Source organism: Cervus canadensis, chromosome 29 (assembly GCF_019320065.1).
Source record: "Cervus canadensis isolate Bull #8, Minnesota chromosome 29, ASM1932006v1, whole genome shotgun sequence".
NCBI lineage: Eukaryota > Metazoa > Chordata > Mammalia > Artiodactyla > Cervidae > Cervus > Cervus canadensis.
In genome coordinates this window covers 17,248,292-17,274,455 of record NC_057414.1, presented here as the reverse complement: position 1 = coordinate 17,274,455, position 26,164 = coordinate 17,248,292, and the positions used below count along the sequence as shown (strand labels likewise).

General features: G+C 39.7%; 1 protein-coding gene and 1 long non-coding RNA gene across 2 annotated transcripts in view; both read right to left on the bottom strand.

Moving 5' to 3' along the window:
- Positions 1 to 246: 246 nt before the first annotated feature.
- On the bottom strand, positions 247 to 10,823 carry LOC122431343. Its single transcript, XR_006266485.1, has 3 exons — positions 10,208 to 10,823; positions 823 to 923; positions 247 to 373 (listed from the first exon to the last, which is right to left on the bottom strand). It is a non-coding gene; the product is annotated as an uncharacterized LOC122431343 (long non-coding RNA).
- Positions 10,824 to 11,188: 365 nt separating this feature from the next.
- Positions 11,189 to 26,164, bottom strand: part of LOC122431392 (glycerophosphodiester phosphodiesterase domain-containing protein 4-like) — a 139,777-nt gene continuing 124,801 nt past the window's right edge. Inside the window, exon 18 of the mRNA XM_043452690.1 lies at positions 11,189 to 12,137. Within this exon, the coding sequence (XP_043308625.1) occupies positions 11,665 to 12,137 (473 nt within the window). The 3' untranslated portion in view covers positions 11,189 to 11,664. The remainder of the gene's footprint in view (positions 12,138 to 26,164) is intronic.

Below are 26,164 nucleotides of genomic sequence, written 5' to 3'. Positions count from 1 at the left end.
ATCTGAAAAAGAATATATATATACATATACGAAAGTATACCTGAAACTAACATAACACTGTAAATCAACTATACATCAATAAAAATTTAATTAATTTTTATTTTTAAAAGTTTATTACTTAAATCAACTTTATATCCATGAATTATACAATGGATAATAATCCTAAAAGAGAGTATTATAGAGCAATGAAAAAATTTGACCAATATATAGAAAAAGAGAAAAAAACAAACAAACAGAAATACCTTACAATTGATGCTAAATTTAATGAAGGCAAAGAAAAGAATATACACTGTATGATCCGATGTATAGCAAGTTCAAAAACAGGCAAACTCATTCATGTTGTTTATCTTCCAAAGGAGAGAGATGCTAGTGTCTGAAAAGGAAAACACAGGGAGCTTAGGAGGGGCTGGTTATATTGTATTTGTTGGTCAAGATAGTGGCCACACAGGTACCGTCAATGTGACAGTTCACGAGCTGTACACTGCTGAAGGGTGCATTTTTCTGTATAAAGATTTAACAGTACAGTGGAGAATCATGGTTCACAAGGTACATATGACCTTACAAATAATTTAATCCAACTTATTCATTTTACAGATAAGAAAGAAATTGAAGCCAAGAGAAGGTCATGAGGTTGTCAAACAACAAGTGGAAACATTGCAATAGGAACAAAACCCCAAACAGGATATTTAAAGTGTTATTACTTATAGAATCTTGAACATATGGTTGGTTGATATACCTAATATTTAATCTATGAGATAAATATTATTATGTATGCATACTACAGGTAAGATAACTGAGATGAAGAAAGGTAGAGAGACTTACCAAAGGTCACAAAGTCAGGGGTGGTCAATGGTGATAACCTTAAGTGCTTGAACTCCAACATAGCTTCTTCTACATGCACCGTGTCTTCTTCATATTGCAGACTAAGTGAATATGAATGGATGTCATTAAATGCAAATTTGCTTTAAAATAAGTTAAAAGAACTAACCAAATCAGTTCTACTGAAGGGCTTAATCTGAACATCTCTAGGATGGGAGCTTTCAAACAGTACATGGTGTCTGAGGACTTAGAAGAATTAGAGCTAGTCCAGAGGTCAAAACACCAAAGTCCAAGTGCAGATTCCATTCATTGCAACTATGTAACATGTGATCTTGGGCAACTCCTTGACTCTCTGAGCACAAGAGTATCAGGGTTGTACAGTGGAGAGGTCTCTGGAATAATAGAGAAGAGCTATAATCCCAGATCAGTCATATTAACTATAAGACCCTGGGCAAGTTACTCAAACTGAGTTACCTCAGTTTGCTGTCTACAAAGTGAAATATTCATCTCCTTGAAAAACTGATATATTTCACAAACATCAAAGATCCTAACATAACATGTGGTAACTAAAAGGCTCTCAATAAATAGTAGCACAGTTACTGCTGTTACTATTTTAGGATTATTACTATTGTGTTAGTACTATTTGCTATTATTTTTATTACTATTGTTCTTATTATTTTAAGGATCAACTAAGATTTAAAAAAAAGTATGTGCTTTGTAGAAGTTAAAGAGCTTTACAAACATGAGTTATCATTAATGAAGGAAAGTGTCAGAGTAAGATTTCCCAACCCACTCATTAAGACAAAGAAACCATGACTGAGGAAAAAGAAACAAATCATATGATTTCATGAAACCAGAGCTAACAGGCTGGAGGAAATAAAAATGGAAACAGAAGCCTGAAACCCCACCCATCCTTTCTTTGGTCAAGTCTATTTAGCTTCTGGCAGCATGGGAAATGAGGCTGATACTGCAAAATCCCCACAGATCATTGACCTTGTTTATCTTTTTTTAAGATTTTTTAAGATCTTCAAGAAGCCCTTCCCATCGGTTCATCTTAGCTAATCTGAGCCCAAGGCAGTAAAAAAGCTCCAAACAAGAGGAATAAACACTGACTTAGTCCAGGTTTTAAATCAATTTTGTTAAACTCTTCCCAAGCTTAGAGAATTCCACCTTGTTTGTGAAAATGAGAGCCAGAAAAAAGTTCTAAACTACATACTACTGGACTGCATAGAATAAACCAAAGGCTCCAGATCCTAACCATAAGAACCAGGCCATCCCACATGGAATTCTGCAACTCAGCACCAACGATGAAAGGCCCTCAATTACAGCTTCTTGCAATCATTTATGCATCTCCCCTCCCCCCAGGCACACACTGAAGCCACATTAGAGGTCAGCATTAGATAATGGCCACAGACATTCTAACCATTGCCAGCTCAAATCTCAACCACTAACACAGCCCACAGGGTTCTTTTCTTTCTCATCTTCCAAATCCCCTTACAGACCCAAACCTACCCCTCTGGAAATTCCGACTCCAAAAGTTTGGGTGGGAGCCAGGCATCTGTGTTTTAGAAAAGCATCATGAGTGAGTCAGATGTGTAAGCTGGTTAGGAAACAACAGAGTATACTGTGATGTAGTACATATTTAAAGAAGACAGTTTCACACTCATCCCTGCCACTTTCCAGCTATGAGACCTTAATCAGTTTACTTTTCTCTAAGCCTCAGCCTCCTCAAGCGAAATATGAGTTGCTGTGGATATCAGAGAAAACAAGATACGAGGTTTCCTTTAGAAATAAAATAGAGATGGCCAAGATAGTGGAGTCGGAAGACCCTGAACTCACCTTCTTCCACAAACACAGCAAAATCACAACAATTTACAGAGCTATTATCTATGAGAATGATCTGAAGACTAGCAGGAAAGACTTACCACGCCTAAAGATACAGAGAAAGAACCACAACAAGATGGTAGAAAGGGCAGAGATGCAGTAAAGTCAGGGCCCACTCCCCTGGGCTAGTAACCAACAAACAGGAGAAATATCATAAACGCATAAGTTCTCCCTAAGGAGCGAGGGGTTGGGGTACCCCTCCTGAGGGTCCTGAACCAGGAAAATGAGGCTCCAGAAATTCTGGCTTTGAAAACCAGTAGATCTTCTACAGGAGAGCTGGAGGAAACAGTGACTTCACTCTAATTAGAGGGATACACTCAAAAGCTCACACACTCCAAGTTCCAGTGCAGAGGCAGCAGTTTGAAAAGAGGCTGAGTCAGACACAGTTGCTGATGTTGAAGAGCCTCCCAGAGACACAGGAGGCAACTGGGACTCTTCTAAGGGAAAGCACTGCAGGTGGCAGCTATTCTGGGAGCTCTTCTACTGAGATAACAATGGCACTGGCAAGATCCATTTTCAAGTCCTCCTTGTATGTCACCAGTTAGCACCAGAGGCTTTCTAATACAACAATGGGCCAGCAACAGCTCATATCCCCCAGCCAGGCCACGCAGCCAACCATACAGGAAGCATCCTCCACTCTCCAATGGGCTGGGAGCTACCAGGCCTGCTGGAAGGCAGGGTAGCCGACCAGGCTGAGGGCCAGTCCTATCTATCAACACACCCTCAACAGTCATCTGTGTCACAACAGTGGCCCACATAGGGGGCAGCCTAGAGCATCTAAGTAGGTAAATACAGGAGAGCACGCTGCTGAATGCCAGAGTGTTGGCTACATAAGGTCACTTCTCCAAGATCAGAAGTGTAAGCAACACAATGAACATGTAGGAAGAAAACACAGAGAAGTGAGCAAAATGAGGATCAGGGGATATGGTCCAAACAAAGGAATAAGACAACGCCTCAGAAAAAGAACTAATAAAGTGTAGATAAGAATCCACCCCATAAAGAGTCAAAAATAATCATCATAAAGATGTTCAATGAACTCAGGAGAATGAATGAACAGAGTGAGAAGTTGAACAAAGACTTAGAAAAGAGAAAGAAACAGATCAGAAGAATATGATAACTGAAGTAAAACATACACTGGAGGAAACAACAGTAGAGGAGATGATACAGAGGCATGGATCACTGAACTGGAAGGCAAAGTAGAGAAAATCACCTAACCTAAAAAGAAAAAAAAAAAAAAGAATTTTTAAAAATGAGAGCAGTTTTAGAGATTTCTGGGACAACATCAAGTATAGTAACATTCACATTATAGGGGTCCCAGAAGGAGAAGAGAGAGGGAAAGTGGAAGAGAATTTATTTGAAGAAATAGTAGCTAAAACCTTAACCTGGGGAAGGAAACTGACACCCAAGCTCAGGAAGCATAAAAAGTCCCCAACAAGATGAACCCAAAGAGATCCACACAAAGATAGGTTATACTTAAAATGGCCAAAATTGAAGGTAAAAAGAGAACCTTAAGAGCAGCAAGAGAAAAGCAATGAGCTATGTATAAGGGAACTCCCATAAGATAGTCATGACTTTTCAGCAGAAACTCTGCAGGCCAGGGGCAGTGGCACAATATATTCAAAGTGGTGAAATGAAAAAACCCACAACCAAGAATACTCTACCTAGCAAATTTATCATTCATAGATGAATGAGAGATAAACAGTTTTACAGACAAGCAACAGCAAAAAGAGTTCAGTAGCACTAAACCAACTTTATAAGAAATGTTAAAGGGACTTCTCAAGAGGAAAAAAAAGACTACAACTAGATACATGAAAATATGAAAGGAAAAATCTTACTGGTAAAGGCAAACACCCAGTAAAACGAGTAGATCAATGCCTTATAAACCTAGTAGGAAGGTAAAAAGACAAAGCAGTAAAATCATCTACATTCACAAGTAATTAAGGGATAAACAAACAAAAACTGTAAAATATATCAAAAACATTAAAGGAGGGGAGTGGGAGTACATACATAGGGTGATTGAAATGTGTTCAAACTTAAGGGCTTATCAAGTTAAAATGATTATATTAGTATGTATGTATGTATGTGTATATTACCTCACACCAGAATGGCTATTACAAAAAAGACAAATAACAAGTGTTGGCAAAGATGTAGAGAAAATGGAACTCTCATGCCCTGCTGACAAAAATATAAATTCATACAGCCATTACTGAAAACGGTATGAAGTTTCCTCAAAAGATTAAAAATCAAACTACCACACGACCCAGAAAACTCACTCCTGGTTATTTACCTGAAGAAAATGGAAACACTAACTGGAAGAGATATGTGCACCCCAGTGCTCACTGCAGCCTTATTTACAATAACCAATTTTTGGAAGCAAGCTGAGTGTTCACCAACAGATGAATGGATAACAAAGATGTGGTATAAATACACAATGGGATATTTAAGCCGTAAGAAAGAATGAAATCTTGCCATTTGCAACAAGTGCTAAATAGAGAAAGAAAGACAAATATCATGTGATCTCATTTATATGTAGAAACTGAAAAACAAAGCTAACAAAAAATTAAAACAAAAAGTACTCACAGACACACAGAATAAATTGGCCAGAGTGGAGGTGGAAGGAAGGTGGAGGAAATAGGTAAAGAGGAATAAGAGGTCCATTTATAGAGTGTACAAGCCAGGGGGATAAGAAATATGGTCAATAATACTGTATGAGAAAAAATGGTTACTAGACTTATCATGGTGGTAATTTCATAATGTATGAAAATGTCAAATAGCTATGCAGCATACCTGAAACTAACATAATATTCTATGTCAACTGTATTTCAGCTTGGGGGAAAAAAAAGGAAAGCAGCTTTAAAACTCGTCTATCCTTCTCCATCAGAGGGCAGAAAGAATGAACACCACAGTCACAGAAAACTAACCAATCTGATCACATGGACCACAGCCTTGTCTAGCTCAGTGAAACTATGAGCCATGCCATGTAGCGCCAGCCAAGATGGATGGATCATGGCAGAGAGTTCTGACAAAACGTGGTCCACTGGAGAGGGAATGGCAAACCACTTCAGTATTCTTGCCTTGAGAACCCCATGAACAGTATGAAAAAGCATAAAGGTATGACACTGAAAGATGAACTCCCCAGGTCAGTAGGTGCCCCATATGCTACTGGAGTAGAGTGGAGAAATAACTCCAGAAAGAATGAAGAGATGGAGCCAAAGCAAAAACAGCACCAATTGTGGATGTGACGGGTGATGGAAGTAAAGTCTGATGCTGTAAAGAGCAATACTGCATAAGAACCTGGAATATTAGGTCCATGAATCAAGGCAAATTGGAAGTGGTCAAACAGGAGATGGCAAGACTGAACATCAACATTTTAGGAATCGGCAAACTAAAATGGACTGGAATGGGTGAATTTAACTCAGATGACCATTATATCTACTCTGTGGGCAAGAATTCCTTAGAAGAAATGGAATGGCCATCATATTCAACAAAAGAGTCCAAAATGCAGTATTTGGATGCAATCTCAAAAATGACAAAATGATATCTGTTCGTTTCCAAGGCAAATCATTCAATATCACAGTAATCCAAGTCTATGCCCTGAGCAGTAATGCTGAAGAAGCTGAAGTTGAATGGTTCTATGAAGACCTACAAGACTTTCTAGAACTAACACCCAAAAAAGATGTCCTTTTCATTATAGGGGACTGGAATGCAAAAGTAGGAAGTCAAGAGCTACCTGGGGTAACAGGTAAATTTGGCCTTGCAGTACAAAATGAAGCAAGTCAAAGGCTAACAGAGAACATGCTGGTCATAGCAAACACCCTCTTCCAACAACACAAGAGAAGACTCTACACATGGACATCACCAGATGGTCAACACCAAAATCAGACTGATTATATTCTTTGCAGCCAAAAACGAAGAAGCTCTATTCATTCCACAAAAACAAGAACGGGAACTTACTGTGGCTCAGCTCATGAACTCCTTATTGCCAAATTCAGACCTAAATTGAAGAAAGTAGGGAAAACGACAAGACAATGCAGGTATGACCTAAATCAAATCCCTTACAATTATACAGTGGAAGTGACAAATAGATTCAAGGGATTAGATCTGATAGGCAGAGTGCCTGAAAAACTATGGAGGAGGTTTGTGACAATGAACAGGAGGTGGTGATCAAGACCATCCCTGAGAAAAAGAAATGCAAAAAGGCAAAATGGTTATCTGGTGAGGCCTTAAAAATAGCTGAGAAAAGAAGAGAAGCTAAAGGCAAAGGAGAAAGGGAAAGATACACCCATTTGAATGCAGAGTTTCAAACAACAGCAAGGAGAGAGATGAAAGCCTTCCTCAGTGATAAATGCAAAGAAATAGAAGAAAACAATAGAATGAGAAAGACTAGAGATCTCTTCAAGAAAATTAGAGATACCAAGGGAACATTTCTTGCAAAGATGGGCACAATAAAGGACAGAAATGGTATGGACCTAACAGAAGCAGAAAGTATTAAGAACAGGTAGCAAGAATACATAGAAGAAATATTCAAAAAAGATCTTCACGACCCAGATAACCACAATAAGTGTGATCACTCACCTAGAGCCAGACATCCTGGAGTGAGAAGTCAAGTGGGCCTTAGGAAGCATCACTATTAACAAAGCTAGTGGAGGTAATGGAATTCCAGTTGAGCTACTTCAAATCCTAAAAGATGATGCTGTGAAAGTGCTGCACTGAATATGCCAGCAAATCTGGAAAACTCAGCAGTGGCCACAGGACTGGAAAAGGTTAGTTTTCATTCCAATCCCTAAGAAAGGCAATGCCAAGAATGCTCAAACTACCAAGAAAGCTCAAAATGAGTACAAATGCACTCATCTCACATGCTAGGAAAGTAATGCTCAAAATTCTCCAAGCCAGGCTTCAACAGCAGGTGAACCGTGAACTTCCAGATATTCAAGCTGGATTTAGAAAAGGCAGAGGAAGCAAGGATCAAATTGGTAACATCTGTTGGATCATCGAAAAAGCAAGACAATTCTGGAAAAACATCTAGTTTTGCTTTACTGACTTTGCCAAAGCCTTTGACTGTGTGGATCACAATAAACTTTGGAAAATTCTGAAAGAGATGGGAATACCAGACCACTTGACCTGTCTTCTGAGAAATCTGTATGCAGGTCAAGAAGCAACAAATAGAACTGGACATAGAACAACAGACTGGTTCCAAATCAGGAAAGGAGTATGTCAAGGCTCTGTATTGTCACTCTGCTTATTTAACTTATATGCAGAGTACATCATGAGAAACGCTGGGCTGGATGAGGCACAAGCTGGAATCAAGATTGCCGGGAGAAATATCAATAACCTCAGCTACGCAGATGACACCATCCTTATGGCAGAAAGCAAAGAACTAAAGAGCCTCTTAATGAAAGTGAAAGAGGAGAGTAAAAAAGTTGGCTTAAAATTCAACATTCAGAAAACTAAGATCATGGCATCCAGTCCCATCACCTCATGGCAAATAGATGGGAAAACAGTGGAAACAGTGGCTGACTTTATTTTGGGGGGCTCCAAAATCACTGCAGATGGTGAATGCAACCATGAAATTAAAAGACCACTGATCCTTGAAAGAAAAGCTATGACCAACCTAGACAGCACATTAAAAAGCAGAGACATTACTTTACCAAAAAGGTCCATCTAGTCAAATCTATGGTTTTCCCAGCAGTCATGTATGGGTGTGATAGTTGGACCATAAAGAAAGTTGAGCACCGAAGAACTGATGCTTGTGAACTGTGGTGTTGGAGAAGACTCTTGAGAGTCCCTTGGGCTGCAAAGAGATCCAACCAATCAATCCTAAAGGAAATCGGCCCTGAATATTCATTGGAAGGACTGATGTTGAAGCTGAAACTCTGACACTTTGGCTACATGATGCGAACAACTGACTCTGGAAAAGGCCCTGATGCTGGGAAAGACTGAAGGCGGGAGAAGAAGGGGACAAGAGAGGATGAGATGGTTGGATGGCATCACCGACTCAATGGGCATGAGTTTGAGTAGGCTCTGGGAGTTGGTGATGGCAGGGAAGTCTGGCATGCTTCAGTCCGTGAGGTCACAAAGAGTTGGACATGACTGAGCAACTGAACTGAACTGAAAGATTCAGAAATACCACTGTAAAATTACAATCACAAGGCCAGAAAAACATCCTAAAATCCTTCCTGTGGAAGGTTACATGGAACACCCTCCCCACCTTCCAAACTCCACTCATCCCTCATCTAAATTCTCCCAGACTCTCCTCTTAGAACCATGGACAGGTCATTGTGTCCCTGTCCTTTTTTTTAAGTCTCCCACAGGCTCCCCTGAGTCTCAAAAGGCTGGCTCAAGTGTTAATGATTAGGAAATGTCAGATACAGAAGTAAGGAATAGCTGATGTGAGGCCCAAACAGATTGTGAAGGCCGAGGCTTCCTGGGAGAGGCAACACCTCAGCTTTCCAGGGAGACCCTGGAGGGAGTGTTCCTGGCAGACAGTTTGGCCTGAGCAAAGACCCAGAGGTGTGAGCTCAGGCCTGGGCAGGAAGTACAAGTGGTTGAGTGTGGACGGGCATGAGGTGTGAAGCGGGAAAGGCAAACTTAAGCCCAGTTGAGGGCAGCTTCATTCCTACCCCAAACATACAGAACATTTGCTGCTCTGGGTTCCCCACTTAAGGGTGAACCCAGACTCTGGGTTTTCCTTTTTTTACTAGCAAACTACAGAGCCAAACTTTCATGTGCATGCATACTAAGTTGCTAAGTCGTGTCCAACTCTTCACAATCCTATGGGCAGTAGCCCACCAGGCTCTGCCATCCGTGTGATTCTCCAGACAAGAACACTAGGTTGGGTTGCCATGCTCCCCTCCAGGGGATCTTTCCAACCCAGGGATCAAACCCGCGTTTGTCTCCCGCATTGGTAAGCAGGTTCTTTATCACTAGCACCACTTGGGAAGAGCCTCTTAATTGCCATCAACAAGTCCGGGATCAGCCTCATCGATCCCAGAACCATGGTGAGCAATGACAGGGAAGAACAGGCAGGGGTAGGCTTTTCTGTCTGTACTTCTAACAAAGGCCCCCAGACCCAGACTCCAAGAGACCCTATCAGTGACCATCATCCTCACTTCATCCACCCTGCTGGACACAGGTCTTGAGAGGTTGTCCACATTTGTTGTGTCTACTTCCTTACCTCTCATCTCTCCATCAAAAATTCTCTCTGAGTTACAAAGTCCTTGCTTGAGTTACAAAGTCCTAAATCCATTCAACTCTTTAGTGCTTGGTCTTTCAGCATCATCAGATGTTACCACCCACTTCCTCCCTCCAAAATGCTCTTTGCTCACATTAGTCAGGGTGGCCATCTGTGCTGAGGTAACTGATGCTCAGATGTGTGGGCCTGAGCAGTTCCTACCAAAGGGCCCAGAAGGCAGAGTCCTACCACTGACACAGGAGGGCACACCTGGGGCTGCCGGTAAAGAGGGCATGACCTCCAAGCTCCCCTTGGCCCCATGGGCCCACTTACCTGGTTTTCATCACATCTCCCTTGGTCTTCCTCGGTCTTCCTCTCAGGCACTTCCCTGGGCTGCTTCTCTACCCAGCCCAGACTCTGTGTTCCCCAAGTCTGTGTCTTCTTGTATCCCTCTTCCAATTCCACTGAATCATCTTATTTGGGACGACAGTTTCCATTTCTTGAGGCTCTTAAAATTCCAATTCCAGCCCCACACACCTGGCGGCCTCCTGGGCTTCCTTGGTAGTCCCACTAGCTGGTCCCAACCACGGCCTGCCTCCCACAGCAGCTCTGTGGCACAGCTGGACTCTACCCTCTGGCTCCTTTCCCCATCTGAGGGCCCGAGGTTTTCATGCGGGTGGTGACTCTGGGCTGGAGCTGAGGACAGTGAGGCCAGACAGTCCAGCTGTGCAGCTTCAGACTCCCACTGCTCCTATAGGACATCCTGACCACTCAGCCCTTCACCAAGATCTCCAACTAGAACAGAGGCAACACCCTGCACATCATCATATACATGGGAATATGAGGTCCAGAGAAGGAGGGGGAGTAGGTGATGGTCACACAGTGGGATGCAACTCACTGGCTTCTAACACTGGGTTCTTAATTCTAGTTTCCCTTGATGGCCAAAGGTCACTGGGTGGACATGGGATTAAACGCATCACCCCACTGGGGAATCGGCCAGCGACAAGCTATGAGGAAGCACCCCACGCACACTGTACGACAGGACGGTGAGTGGGCTGAGAGCTTTGCCCCCGCTCATGCCCATGCCACCTCTCCTTCTCTGACTCTTGACGGCATCACTCTGGAACTCCTCCCTTGACCCTGTCAGCCTGAGTGACAGCAGCGGGCCCCAAAGATTGTATCAATTACCTCTTCAGTTCCTGTGAGGCTGCCTTTATTTACATGCTGATGTTCACCACAGCCACTCCTTTAGTGGGGAATATAATGAAGGGTTAGGATGAGACAGATCCTCTGACACCCGGAGAGAAACCAGCTCCAGCTCCAGGATAACAAGTATTTTCCATTTGCTCATCCCCTTGAAATGCATTCTTTATAGAAAGGCTAGACCAGAATGGTTTTTGTGAGAGTCTCCCTAGCTCTCCTGAACTCCTCTGTTGACCTTTCTCTACCATCAGGTCACCCGAGGTACAGAGAGGAAGGAGAAAGTGACTGTGGCTAAATTTCCTCCAAGAACATCCTGTACGGGAATGATGCCACACTAGCAGAGGAGGAATGTACTATGTAAAAGGATCCCTCAGAGGAGAATTCAACAACAGGGGTCTCAGGGTTGATTTTCAGGGTTGGGGTGTCTTTGATGGGTTCTGTGGGTCTAGACTCTTTGTGGTAGGGGGTCATTATGTTTCAGTTGTGGGGGAGGTGTCTGTCTGATGATCACTTAGGTACAAACTTGGTTTGATGGTCTTCTTGGGGGATGCTGATGCTACGACCTCCCCCTTGTGGGCCTCTGGTGATTAGACCTGCCCTTTGGAGAACACTGGTGGTTTGGCCTTCCCCTTGAGGGGCACTGGTGGTTTGACCTCTCTCTTGGGGGATGCTAGTGGTCTGGCTTCCATCTTGGGGGGTGCTGGTGGTTTAACCACCCCCTTGGGGTGCACTGGTGGTTTGACCTCCCCCTTGAGTGGCGCTGGTGGTTTGATGTCCCCCTTGGTGGACACTGGTGGCTTGATTTTCTCCTTGGGAGACACGGGTGGTTTGACATTCCCCTTGGGGGACATTGGTGATCTGATGTTCTTGGCAACCCCTGGTAGCATGTTTCCCTTAGGAGGATCCTGATGGTGTGACAGCTTCCTCCTCGGGGGCTGCTGTGATACAGAAGGAGCTTGGGTATTTGAGGGTTCTTTTGATCTAGACTGGCTGGAAGATGGCCAGAGTCCAAGGGTTTCCAATGACCCTTTTTCTATGTTAGAGGCTGTTTCTTGAATGTCTGTAGAAGACAGAAAAGACATAAGCACAGATTCCTCAATGTCACAATACCCCAATCTATGTCTGTTATGTGGTGAACTCATAGTTACCTATTAAACATTACAATCATTCCCATCTCCTCAGGCTCATTCTTCTGAGCTTCCTCCCCTAAGATTTTGGGCAAGCTTATATCAAGCTTCAATTCTGCCTGGCACAAAAAAGTCCATTATTTGAGGGTAAGGCTAACCAAGGAAGCTCTAAGAAAGAAAGGACTAATATTTGCTTAAAGATTATATATATATTTGTGTGTGTGTGTACGTTTTATTATAATTGCTTCTAAATTAACTTATATAGAAAAAATGAACACATTTTGCCACTAGACTGTTAGATTCTTGAGGGATAGGACTTTGATTTCCTTGCCACTATACTTCCCTTACCAGAAAAATGTCTGTCACATACTAGGTGCTTGTTAAGTTTTTTTTTTTTTTAACTAATTTACTGATAAAAAAAAAAAAACTGTAATAGAGAGCTAGAGAATTCAGACCTACTTCATACTCAAGACAATTCTTTAAATGGATAAAACACAAAGAAAAAACTTATTTAAATTAAGAGTTCATAACAATAGTTTAAAATCATGAAAAACATGATAACCTAAAGAGGTAAGCCCACAATACTGTCTATAGGATACTCACTTTAGATATAAAAATACATATAGATTAAAAGTAAAAAGATAGAAAAAGATATACCATATTAACTCTACTGAAAAGAAAGATGAAGTTGCTGTTAATATTACACCAAGTAATTCAGAGCAAACACCAGGAATAATGGAAGTAATTTCATAATCAAATAAAGAGATCATCTTATCAAGAAGATATACAATTCCAAATATTTGTGCAACTATGAGTTTCAAAACACTTAAAGCAGACACAAATAGGACAGCAAAGAGAAATAAACAAAACTACAATTACACTTAAAGATTTAAATACTTCATTCTCAATAACTGAGCCAAAATCAATAAGATATAGAAGACTTGAAAAACACCATTAACCAACTTTTTCTAATTGACATTTATAGAACAGTCTACCCAATTATAACAGAATACATATTCTTTTCATATGCACATGGAAAACTTACCAAGATAGAACATACTCGGGGCCTCAAATTGTGATAATAAATTTAAAATGATTAAGTCATACAAAGTATGTTCTCTGACCATATGGAATTAAAGTAGAAGCTAATAAAGACACCTGGAAAAATCCTCAATATTTGGAAACTAACATACTTCTAAATAATCCACAGGACAAAGAAGGACAAACATTATCTGATTTTAAGACTTGCTATACAGCTACAGTAATCTAGGTAATATGATATTGGCATAAATATAAACAGATGAATAAAACAGAAATCGAGAGTCCAGAAGCAGACCCACAAATAAAGAAATCACTTTTCATAAATGTACAAAGGTAATTCAGTGGAGAAATGATAGCTGTTGACTGAAGTACAGTTGATTTACAATGTTGTATTAGTTTCAGGTGTATAGTGTAGTGATTCAGTATTTTTGCAGATTATATTTCACTAAGTGTTATTATAAGATTTGGGGTATAATTCATCTGTGCTAAACAGTAAATCCTTGTTGCTGGCAGACAGGTAATGTTTGTCCTTCTTTGTCCAGTGGGTTATTTAGAAGTATGTTAGTTTCTAAATATTGAGGATTTTCCATTTATCTTTATTAGTTTCTACTTCAATTCCATATGGTCAGAGAACATACTTTGTAGGACTTGTTTGTACCTGTTAATCCCACACCTGTAACTTGCCCCTCCCCTCCTCCCTCTCCCCTTCGGTAATCATAAGCTTGTTTTCTATGTCTGTGAGTCTGTTTCTGTTTTGTATACAGATTCATTTGTACTATTTTTTTTTTTAGATTCCACGTATAAGTTATACAATATTTATCTTCTCTGACATTTCACTAAGCATAATATCCTCTAGGTGTATCCACATTGCCAGAAATGGCAATAATTCATTCTCATTTATGGCTGAGTAATATACACATACACATACATACATCCCACATCTTCTTAATCATTTGTTGATGGGCACTGGGTTGCTTCCATGCTTCGGCTATTATAAATAGTGCTATTATGAACACTGGGTATCTCTTTTAACTAATGTTTTCATTTTTTCCAGATATACACCCAGGAGTGGACCTGCTGATCATATGGTATCTCTATCCTAAGTTTTTTTAAGGAACCTCCATACTGTATTCCATAATGGCTGCATCAATTTACTTTCCTACTAACTATGTACCTGGGTTCCCTTTTCTCTACATCCTCTCCAACATTTGTTATTTGTAGACTTTTTGATGACAGTCACTCTGACCAGTGTGAGATGATCTCTCATTGTGGTTTTAATTGGCATCTTTCTTAACAAGTAGTGATGTTGAGCATCTTTTCATGTGCCTGTTGGCCTTCTGTATGTCCTTTTTGGAAAAACGTCTACTTATATCTTCTGCCCATTTCTTGACTGGATTTTTTTATACTGAGTTCTATGAGCTGTCTGTATACTTTGGATATTAATCCCTTGTCAGTCACATCATCTGCATGTATTTTCTCCCATTCCTTAGGCTGTCTTTTTGTTGCTGCTGTTTTCCTTTGCTGTGCAAGAGCTTTTAAGTTTGACTGGGTCCCATTCCTTTGTTTTTATTTCTTTTGTCTGGGGAGACTGATCAAAGAAAATATCGCTATGATTTATGTCAGGTTCTCTTCTAGGAGCTTTATGGTGTCACGTCCTACATTTAGGTCTTTAAAATATGTTGAGTTTATTTTTGTACATGGTGTGAGGGAATATTCTAATTTCACTGTTTACATGTGACTGCCCAGTTTTCCCAGCACCACGTATTGAATGGACTATCTTCTCACCATTATGTACATTCTTGCCTCCTCTGTTGTAGATTAGCTGACCATAAATGCATGAGCTCTTCTTGAAGAGACTATTAAAGCATGAACTACAGCCAAAAAGAAATAAACAGGAAAACTACAGCAAATGATTGTCTTAGTGAATTTATTTAACTAAAAGATGTCTTAAGACTAAAACAAATACAGGTATAATGTAAATATTACAAATCTTGCCAGTACAAAACTAGGAGGGGAAGAGGAGGAAGAGATTTAAGTTGGCTAATTATTTACCACTCAGTTTATTTTGAGGAAGTGATAGTGGTGATAGTTCAAAAGGTATCAACTAGTGCTAATAAATCAAGTAAGAGAGGTACATTATCCAAGTGAGGATTTCTACAGAATAATACTGGTTAGTTGTGCATCTCTCCACACATTCTCTTAATGACTGTAGAGAGCAACAAGGAGAGAAAAAGCACTCAGAAACACCCCATGAAACAAAAGAACAAGGAAGAATACAAACCTCAAGTTAAGCAAAGGTGTGGAAGTAAAGCCCAGAAAGCAACAGAGTTGGTGCTGGAGCTTCTAGTGTTGAGAAGAGAACAAGGAGAGTTGTGAAGAAAAGTGAAAAATTCAGAGAGGCTTTTGTGTGGGTGGCATCTGGAAAATTTCAATGAAGATTTACCCTAAGAAGGAGAACATGTTGAACAGAAACTACTGAGAGCAGGGGCCCAGTTTCAATCCCTGGTCAAGGAGCTAAGATTCCACAACCCATGCAGAACAGCTGGAAATTTTTAAACATTAAAAATAATTAATTCTTTTAAAAAAAAAAAAAAGAAGGGCTTCCTAGGTGGCTCAACGGTAAAGAATCCACCTACCAATGCAGGAGACATGGGTTCAATCCCGAGGTTGGGAAGATACCCTGGAGAAGGAATCAGCAACTCACTCCAGTATTCTTGCCTGGGAAATCCCAAGGACAGAGGAGCCTGGTGGGCTACAGTCCATGGGGTCGCAGAAGAGTTGGACACAACTTATCGAATAAACAACAATAACAACAAAAGGAATGAAAACGAGTTTTCCAGGTTGAGGGTATTAAAGGAAGTCTTAGAAGACTGCTTGTGATGGCAAGAGAGGGAAATATATTAGAAGGTGGTGGCACTCTATGTAGGCAGCAGTCAGTTTTAAAGAAAAGTAAGGAGGCAACTGACATTAGGGAGGCTACTGAAACAGACAGAATAGAAAGATCATGGGAATACTGATTCCCAAAAGGTCACTACACATTAAAGAAACTGTCTTTAATTTGAGCAATAAGAAAAGGCACTTTCAAACTAAGAAAAGTGGAAAATATCCAAGATTCTCCTCTTCTATCACATAGAATTGCCCTGCTAATTGGTCCATGAAGTTCAATACATTCTATTATAAATAAGAAAAATTACACTGAATTATTTTTACAAGGATACTTGAGGACCAATAGAAAATAACAGTCATAATAAATTCTGGGCAAGAAAATGCATATTAAAATTTGTGACATGAAGCAAAGTAAAATTCCAACATGAAGTAAATAAAAATTTCACACAAGCAAGTACATACTTGAAAGAGTACCATGAAGCAAAAACTCAGAGAGGATGTGGGAAAGTAATAGAAAAATGTGAAACAGAAACTGAAGGGATTGATGAAAAATGAAGAAAAAGATTACTAGCAAGAAACACAAAGGATAAAAATTTAGTAAGTGCATAGAAAATAGCAATGTCCAAATTCAAGAAAATAAAACAAATGAAGAAAGTAATAAAAACAGATTAGAGAGAACTTATAATGAACAATCTAAAAAGGAAATTTTTTAAAAATCCACTTATAATGGAATCAAAAAGAAGTGAAAGTACTGAACACTGAAAAGACCAAAAAATGCTGCTGAAAGTAATTAAAGAAGATATTTAAAATAAAGAAATGTACCTCATGTTCATGAATCAGAAGATTTAATACTGTTGAGAGGACAATGCTACCCAAAGTACTTTACAGATTCAATGCAACCTCTATCAAGTTTCTCATGCTATTTTTTAATATTAAAATTCATACAATTGCCACAGAAGCTGGGAAGGCAAACAATCTTAAAAAAGAAGAACAAATGTGGAGGACTTACATACTTCGAGATTTTAAAACTTACCACAAAACAACAGTAATCAGAACACTGTGATACTGACATAATACAGACATATACACCAATGGAATAGGAGAGAACATCCAGAAACATGGTCAATTTATTTTAGACAAGAGTACTAAGACCATTCTATGAAAACTGGATACCCACATGCAAAAGAAGAGTTGGACCTTTACTTTATACCACATATGAAAATGAACTCAAAATGGATCAAAGACCTCAAGGTATGTGCTAAAATCGTAAAACTCCTAGAAGAAACCATAGGGGAAAATCTTCACAATGAAACACTCAAAAAAATATACTCAAAAGAATTAAAAGCAAGGACGTGAATAGATATATGTGTATAGCAGCATTACCGTAGTGTACCATAGTGAACACTCTTTGGCACTGCCCTTCTTTGGGATTGGAATGAAAACTGACCTTTTCCAGTCCTACAGCGAGAGTGCCTGAAGAACTATGGGCAGAGGTTCATGACATTGTACAGGAGGCAGGGATCAAGACCATCCCCAAGAAAAAGAAATGCAAAAAAGCAAAATGGCTGTCTGAGGAGGGCTTTCAAAGAGCTGTGAAAAGAAGAAAAGTGAAAAACAAAGGAGAAAAAGAAAGATATACCCATATGAATGCAGAGTTCTAAAGAACAGCAAGGAGAGATAAGAAAGCCTTCCTCAGTGATCCATCCAAAAAAATAGAGGAAAACAATAGAATGGGAAAGACTAGAGATCTCTTCAAGAAAATTAGAGGTTCCAAGGGAATATTTCTTGCAAAGATGGGCACAATAAAGGACAGAAATGGTATGGACCTAACAGAAGCAGAAGATATTAAGAAGAGGTGGCAAGAATACACAGAACAACTATACAAAAAAGATCCTCATTCCAGATAATCATGATGGTGTGATCACTCAGCTAGAGCCAGACATCCTGGAATGTGAATTCAAGTGGGCTTAGGAAGCATCACTGCAAACAAAGCTAGTGGAGGTGAAGGAATTCCAGTTGAGCTATTTCAAATCCTAAAACATGATTCTGTGAAAGTGCTGCACTCAATATGCCAGCAAATTTGGAAAACTCAGCAGTGGCCACAGGACTGGAAAAGGTCAGTTTTCATTCCAATCCCAAAGAAAGGCAATGCCAAAGAAAGTTCAAACTACTGCGCAATTGCACTCATCTCACACACTAGTAAAGTAATGCTCAAAATTCTCCAAGTCAGGTTTCAATAGTATGTGAACCGAGAACTTCCAGATGTTCAAGCTGGATTTAGAAGAGGCAGAGGAACCAGAGATAAATTGCCAATATCCGCTGGATCATTGAAAAAGCAAGAGAGTTCCAGAAAAATATCTATTTCTGCTTTATTGACTATGCCAAAGCCTTCAGCTGTGTGGATCACCAGAAACTGTGGACAATTCTGAAAGAGATGGGAATACCAGATCACCTGACCTGCCTCCTGAGATATCTGTATGCAGGTCAAGAAGCAACAGTTAGAACAGGACATGGGAAAACAGGCTGGTTTCAAATCAGGAAAGGAATACATCAAGGCTGTATATTGACACCCTGCTTATTTAACTTATATGCAGAGTACATCATGAGAAACACTGAGCTGGATGAAGCACAAGCTGGAATCAAGATTGCTCGGAGAAGTATCAATAACCTCAGATATGCAGATGACACCACCCTTATGGCAGAAAGTGAAGAACTAAAGAGCCTCTTGATAAACGTGAAAGAGGAGAGTGAAAAAGTTGGCTTAAAACTCAACATTCTGAAAACTAAGATCATGGTATCCAGTCCCATCACCTCATGTCAAATACATGGGGAAATAGTGCAAACGATGACAGTCTATTTTTTGGGGATCCAAAATCACTGCAGATGGTGACTGTAGCCATGAAATGAAAAGATGCTTGCTCCTTGGAAGGAAAGTTATGACCAACCTAGACAGCATATTAAAAAGCAGAGACATCACTTTGCCAACAAAGGTCCATCTAGTCAAAGCTATGGTTTTTCCAGTAGTCATGTATGGATATGAGAGTTGGACTATAAAGAAAGCTGACCACCAAAGAATTGATGCTTTTGAACTGTGGTGTTGGAGAAGACTCTTGAGATTCCCTTGGACTGCAAGGAGATCCAACCAGTCCATCCTAAAGGAGATCAGTCCTGAATATTCATTGGAAGGACTGATGATGAAGCTGAAACTCAAATACTTTAGCCACCTGATGCGAAGAGCTGACTCATTGGAAAAGACCTTGACATTGGGAAAGATTGAAGGTGGGAGAAGGGGACGACAGAGGATGAGATGGTTGGATGGCATCACCGACTCTATGGACATGAGTTTCAGTAAACTCGGGGAGTTGGTGATGGACAGGGAGTCCTGGCATGCTGCAGTCCATGGGGTCGTAAAAAGTCAGACACAGCTGAGTGACTGAACTGAACTGAGTCCTGCAGCCACTGCTGAGTTTTCCCAATTTGCTGACATATTAACAGTTGCACTTTAATAACATCATCTTTGAGGATTTTAAATAGATCAACTAGAATTCTGGCACCTCCACTAGCTTTGTTTGCAGTAATGCTTCCGAAGGCCCACTTGATTTCACACTGTAGGATGTGTGGCTCTAGGTGAGTGATCACACGATCATGCATATCCGGAGTCATTAAGACTTTTCCTGTAGAGTTCTGTGTACTCCTGCCACTCCTTAATCTCTTCTTCTGTTGGGTCCTTACCATTTCATGTCCTTTATCATACCCATCTTTGCATGAAATGTTGCCTTGATAGATCCATTTTCTTGAAGATTCTCTAGTCTTTCCCATTCTATTGTTTTCCTCTATTTCTTTGCACTCTTCATTTAAGAAGGCCTTTTTATCTCTCCTTGCTATTCTCTGGAACTCTGCATTCAATTTAATATATCTTTCCCTTTCTCCCCTGCCTTTTGCTTCTCTTTTTTCCTCAGCTATTTGTAAAGCCTTCTCAGACAACCACTTTGCCTTCTTGCATTTCTTATTCTTTGGGATGATTTTGGTCACTGACTACTATACAATGTTACGAACATCCATCCATAGTTCTTCAGGCACTCCATCTACCAGATCGAATCCCTTGAATCTATTAATCATCTCCACTGTATAAGGGACTTAATTTAGGTTATACTTGAATGGCCTAGTGATTTTCCCTACCTTCTTCAATTTAAGCCTGAATTTTGCCACAAGGAGCTCATGATGTGAGCCACAGTCAGCTCCATGTCTTGTTTTTGCTGACTGTATAGAGCTTCTCCATCTTTGGCTACAAAGAACATAATCAATCTGATTTCAGTATTGAACAGCCAGTGATATCCATGTATAGAGTCATCTCATGTGTTGTTGGAAAAGGATGTTTACTATGACCAGTGTGGTCTCTTGACAAAGCTGTTTGCCTTTGCCCTGTTTCATTTTGTACTCCAAGGCGAAACTTGCCTGTTACTCCAGGTATCTCTAGACTTCATACTTTCGCATCCCAATCCCCTATGATGAAAAGGACATCTTTTTTTGGTGTTTATTTTAGAAGGTATTATAGGTCTTCATAGAACTGGTCAACTTCAGCTTCTTTAGCCTCAGCGGTTGGGGCATAGACTTGAATTTCTGTGATGTGAATGGCTGGCCTTGGAAATGAACTGAGATCATTCTGTTGCTTTTGAGACTGCAGCCAAGTACCGCATTTCAAAATCTTTTGTTGACTGTTAGGGATATTCCATTCCTTCTAAAGGACTCTTGCCCACAGCAGTAGATATAATAGTCATCTGAATTAAATCTGCTCATTCTTGTCCATTTTAGTTCACTGATTCCTAAGATGTCATTGTTCAGAGTCAGCATCTCTTGCTTGCCCACATCCAATTTACTGTGATTCATGGACTGAACATTCCAAGTCCTATGCAATGTTGTTCTTTATAGCGTTAGACTTTACTTTTACTACATCCACAACTAAGTGTCCTTTCTGCTTTGGCCCAGTTGCTTTATTCTTTCTGGAGCTATTAGTAATTGCCCTCCACTCTTCTCCAGTAGCATTCTGGACACCTTCCGATCTAGGGGGCTGATCTTCTGGTGTCACATTGTTCTGCCTTTTGATAAAGTTTATAGGGTTGTCACAGCAAGAATACTAGAGTGGGTTGCCATTTCCTCCTCCAGCGAACCATGTTTTGTCGGAATTCTTCACTTTTCCTGCCTTGGGAGGCCCTGCCTGTCAGGGCTCTTAGCTTCACTGAGTTACACAAGCCATGCCATGATAAGACTGTGATCCATGAAGGGGAGGGGCCTGTAATCCTCTCCAGAGAACAGGGAGATCAGTGATTGCCATCATTACTCTTTCCCTCTGCCCTGCCCCACATCACAGGTTTCTACAAGAAAAGAGCTTGTACATACATAAAGTGCCCAGCCTTTCGTGGCTGCCACACAGAGGATACATCCCACAACAGCCTTGCTCCGGTGGCCAGTGGGGCTGTGTTCATAGGTTCACTGGGATGGTAGCTAAGAAACAAATAGCTCACAACTGTCAGTCCCCCTTTGCTCAGTGCAAAGGGAAGAGACAGAAACATGCATCTCCCAGTCTTCCCCTGAAAGTGGTATATTCGCATACTTTAAAAGTTTTTACCTGAGGGTCTGGCTTCCAATCAGCCTGTATCAAAGTGCTGACTAAGATCCTCCCCTTTGGAACACTGAGAGTACTTGGAACTCTCTCATCTTCTGGGGCCACTATGAACCAAGCAGACATCTTTGCCAACTAAAACGTGTAAGCTAGGGCAGGGATGATGGATAAGGTTCAGTTTCTACACCATACCACTCCTTCAAGGCTGGGAGAGGTAGCTGTTTTATCTAATGCATAGAAACCAACAAAGAGCCAAGGAAAAAGAATAAATAGAGGAATATCTTCCAAATGAAAGAACATGGCCTTAACGAAAAGGAGATAAGTGATTTATCTGATAAAGAGTTCAAAATAATGGTCCTAAAGATGATCACCAGGAGAACAAGGCATAAATAAAATGAGAATTTTAACAAAGAAATACAAAGTATAAGAAAGCACCAAACAAATCACAGAGTAGAGAAATACAGTAACTAAACTGAAAAATTCAACAGAGAGGTTCAACAACAGACTTGACGAGCCAGAAGCAACAATCAATGAACTTGAAGATGGAACAGTGGAATTTACCCAACCAGACAAACAAAAAGAATCAAAAATAGTGAAAATAGTTTAATGGATTTATTGGCCTATATCAAGAGGAACAATATGCACATTGTAGAAATTCCAGAAGTAAAAGAGAGAGTGAAAGAAAGAAAACTTCTTTGAAAAAATGATAGCTGAAAACATTCCTAACCTGGAGAAGGAAACAGACATTTAGATCTAGGAAGTCCAGAGAGGTCCAAATAAGATGAATGTAAAGAGACACCAAGCAAGATGTACTATAATTAATTATCAAGCATTAAAGACAAGAAGAGAATCTTAAAATCAGCGAGAGAAAACAACTTGTTATGTAAAAGGGAATCCCCAAAAGGCAATCAGCAGATTTCTCACCAGGAACTTTGTAGGCTAAAAGGGAGTGGCACAATATATTCAAAGTGCTGGGGGAAAAAGCTATTGACAAACACTCTATCCATCAGAGGAATCCTTGTTATTGAAAGAGAGTTAAAGGGTTTTTCAGACAAGCAAGAGCTGAAAGATGAAAGAATTCAGCACCACCTGACTGGCCTTACAGGAGCTGTTAAAGGGATTTCCTTAGGCTGAAGCAAAGGGGCACGAACTAGTAACAGGAAAATATATAAAATATTTAATGTAAAATATTTACATTATTTTAAATATTGAAAATATGTAAAATATAAAATGTAAATCTCACTAGTAAAGGTAAGTACATGGTTAAATCTGAAAATAATCTAATGTTGTAATGGTGATATGTTAATCACTTATATCTCTAGTATGAAGGATAAAAGACAAAAGTAGTAAAAAAATAACTACAATACTTGTTAATGGATACCCAATAGGTAAATTGTGACATCAGAAACATAGATCATTGGGGGTAAAGTAAAAACATAGAGCTTTAGCTTTAAAGTGTTCAATTTTAAATTATTATCAACTTAAAATAGACTGCTGAAAATATGTTTTATTTAACCTCATGGTAATCACAAGGCAAAAACCTGTACTAGACACAAAAGACAAAGAGACAGGGATCTAAACATGCCACTACAAAAAATCATCAAACCACAAAGACAGAAGAAAGGAACAGAAAAAAGAATTACAAAACAGGCAGAAAACAACTAGTATAAAGCACATACCTATCAAAAATTGCTTTAAATGTAACTGAACTAAATTTTCTAAAAAGACACAGAGTGGCTGAATGAATAAAAAAACAAGACTTAACTATATGCTGCCTATAAGAGATATTCACTTCAACTTTAAGGACAGTCACAGCCTGAAAGTGAAGAGATGGAAAAAGATATTCTATGCAAATGGAAACCAAAAGAAAGCTAAAAGAAAAAGTTCCATTGATGGTTGCACAACACAACAATGTGAACGTACTTAATGCCACTGAGTCATATACTTAAAAACGGTAATCAATTTTGTTATGTAAATATGTTTTATCACAAGTTTCTTAAAAACCAACAAAAATATTGTTATTAAAATTTTATTTGACTAATGTTGTCTAGTCTACTCAATGTGCACTCTCTGTTCCTCTCCTTTTCCAAACCATACCCATCTTCAAATTCCGGTTCTAATTCTTCCTAGGCTTCTTCCAATCCCAAAACATGTCACTTTTTCTCTGGATTCCAAGAACTATTACTGTTGGGATGAGTTCATTTGACAATTAATGATTCCTGTCTGGTGATAGATCTTCCACTTTATCTTAAATAATTATTCAATTATTTATATATACATAAATAACTAGATTTATCTTGACTTGATAATAACATGATAATCTTGATGCAATAATCTTGATTAGATTATGTATATGTATACTAGATTAAATCTTATCTGAGGGAGTGACATTATCCTACTCTTAGAGTCAGTCAAGAAGACAAGGTTCTTGAGCTTATGCCTGTGTTTGAATAGTAATGTATTTTAAAATACTCCATTTTTTTCTCATTGCAGCACTTCTTTCACTTGGTATATCCCAGGTATTTCTGTTTTCAGATTCTTCAGGTTGATAAAGCTTTAGACACTTGCTGAGGCTCTGATGACTCAAGACCTAGAGTCATTGTGTTGGTGTGGGGTTATACCCATCACCCCACTGGGGAATCAGTGAACAAGGTATTATAAAGCACCCAACTTCATGCCAGAGGACAGAATGCATGTGTGGGATAAGATCTTTGCCCCTGACTCACGCTTATGCCACCTCTCATTCTCAGGATGGTAACACTTTGGCACTTATTCTCTAGTCTTTGTCAGCCTGAATGATCACAGAGGGGTCCAAAGAATACACCATTTACCTTCTGAGTTCCTGAGAGTTGCCTTTATTTACATGCTGATACTCACTACAGATGAGATAAAACCTAATACCCAGAGAACAACCAGCTCCAGCTCCAAGATTACAACTATTTTCCCCTTGTTTGTCCCCTTGATATGCACTCTTTAGAGAAAGGCGAGACCAGAACGGTTTTCCTGAGAGCCTCAACGGCTCTTCTGCACTCATTGCCTGACCCCTCTCCACTGTCACCATCCTAAGGTACAGAAAAGAGGAGGAAGAAGGGAGCAAGTTGTGGTTAATTCTTTGCAGACAGGCTTAGGTGGAGGAGGATGGGCTGGATGTGGTGAAAACAGGAAGGGATTCCTCAGAAGATTTAGTATTGGGGGGCCTTTGTTTCTGAGGATGAGAGACGTCTATGGAGGAAAATATTCCAGTCGCCTTCATGGCTGATGAAGATTGGTAGGTGGCCTCTCTGGCAGAATCCGAGATGGGTGCTTGGATGGATTCAGAGGCCTTCAAGGTGGGGACCAGTTGTCTAATGTCATCCTCGCCACGCACTGGTGTCTTGATGGTTTTGCTGACTTGCTTTGATTTGCTGGCTTTCTTCATGGGGACTACTGAAACATAGCTAGAGTATGGGTATTTCCTTACATTCTTGGTTAAAGCTGGGGAGAGGTCTGCGTAAGTCCAAGGAATTTCTGTAACTCGGGGGACAGGATCTATGGATATACATGAAGGTTCTTGACTCTGACTTTCTCCTGTTCGGAGGCTTGTACTCACAGATTCTATGGGATAGAAAAGACAAAAACACAGATTCCGCAAATGTCACTTCTCCAATATTTGCCAGTCACATGGTAAAATTCTAGTCATCTTTAAAATGTCAGCTCCTCAGTTATCATCTCAGATTTTTTTCAACTATTTCTCTCCCTACCCACTTTCCTATGGTCTTCAATTCATCAAGGTGCTGGAGTTTGAGACATTGCTTAATTCACTTTTTAGTTCTAGTAGGTTTTTCAGTTGACTCCTTAAAATTTTTCATATAATAATAAATGCAAATTAAGGAGTTTTGTTTCTTCCTTTATGCCTATTATTATTTTACTGAACTGGCTAGGATATCCAGTACAAGGCCAAATAGAAGAAAGCGGTAAGAGCTGGTATTGTTGCTTTATTATTTCTTAAAATTGAAGTATAGTTGAGTCACAATGTTGTGTTAGTTTCTGGTATACAGCAAAGTGATTCAGTTATGCATATATACATATATATTTATTCTTTTCAAATTATTTTCCATGACAGTTTAGCAAAGGAAATAACAGTTCCCAACGCTATACAGTAGGATCTTGTTGTAGTAATTTGTATCTGCTAATCTGCTAAATTTCTAATTTATCCTTCCCCGACCCCTTCCTTTCCTTTCGGTAACCATCATTTTGTTTTCTATGTCTCTGAGTCTGTTTCTGTTTCATATATAAGTTAATTTGTTTCACATTTTAGATTCCATATATAAGTGGTATCTTATGGTGTTTGTCTTTTTCTTTCTGACTTAGTATGATCATCTCTAGGTCCATCCATTTTGTTACAAATATCATTATTTCATTCTTTTTCATTGC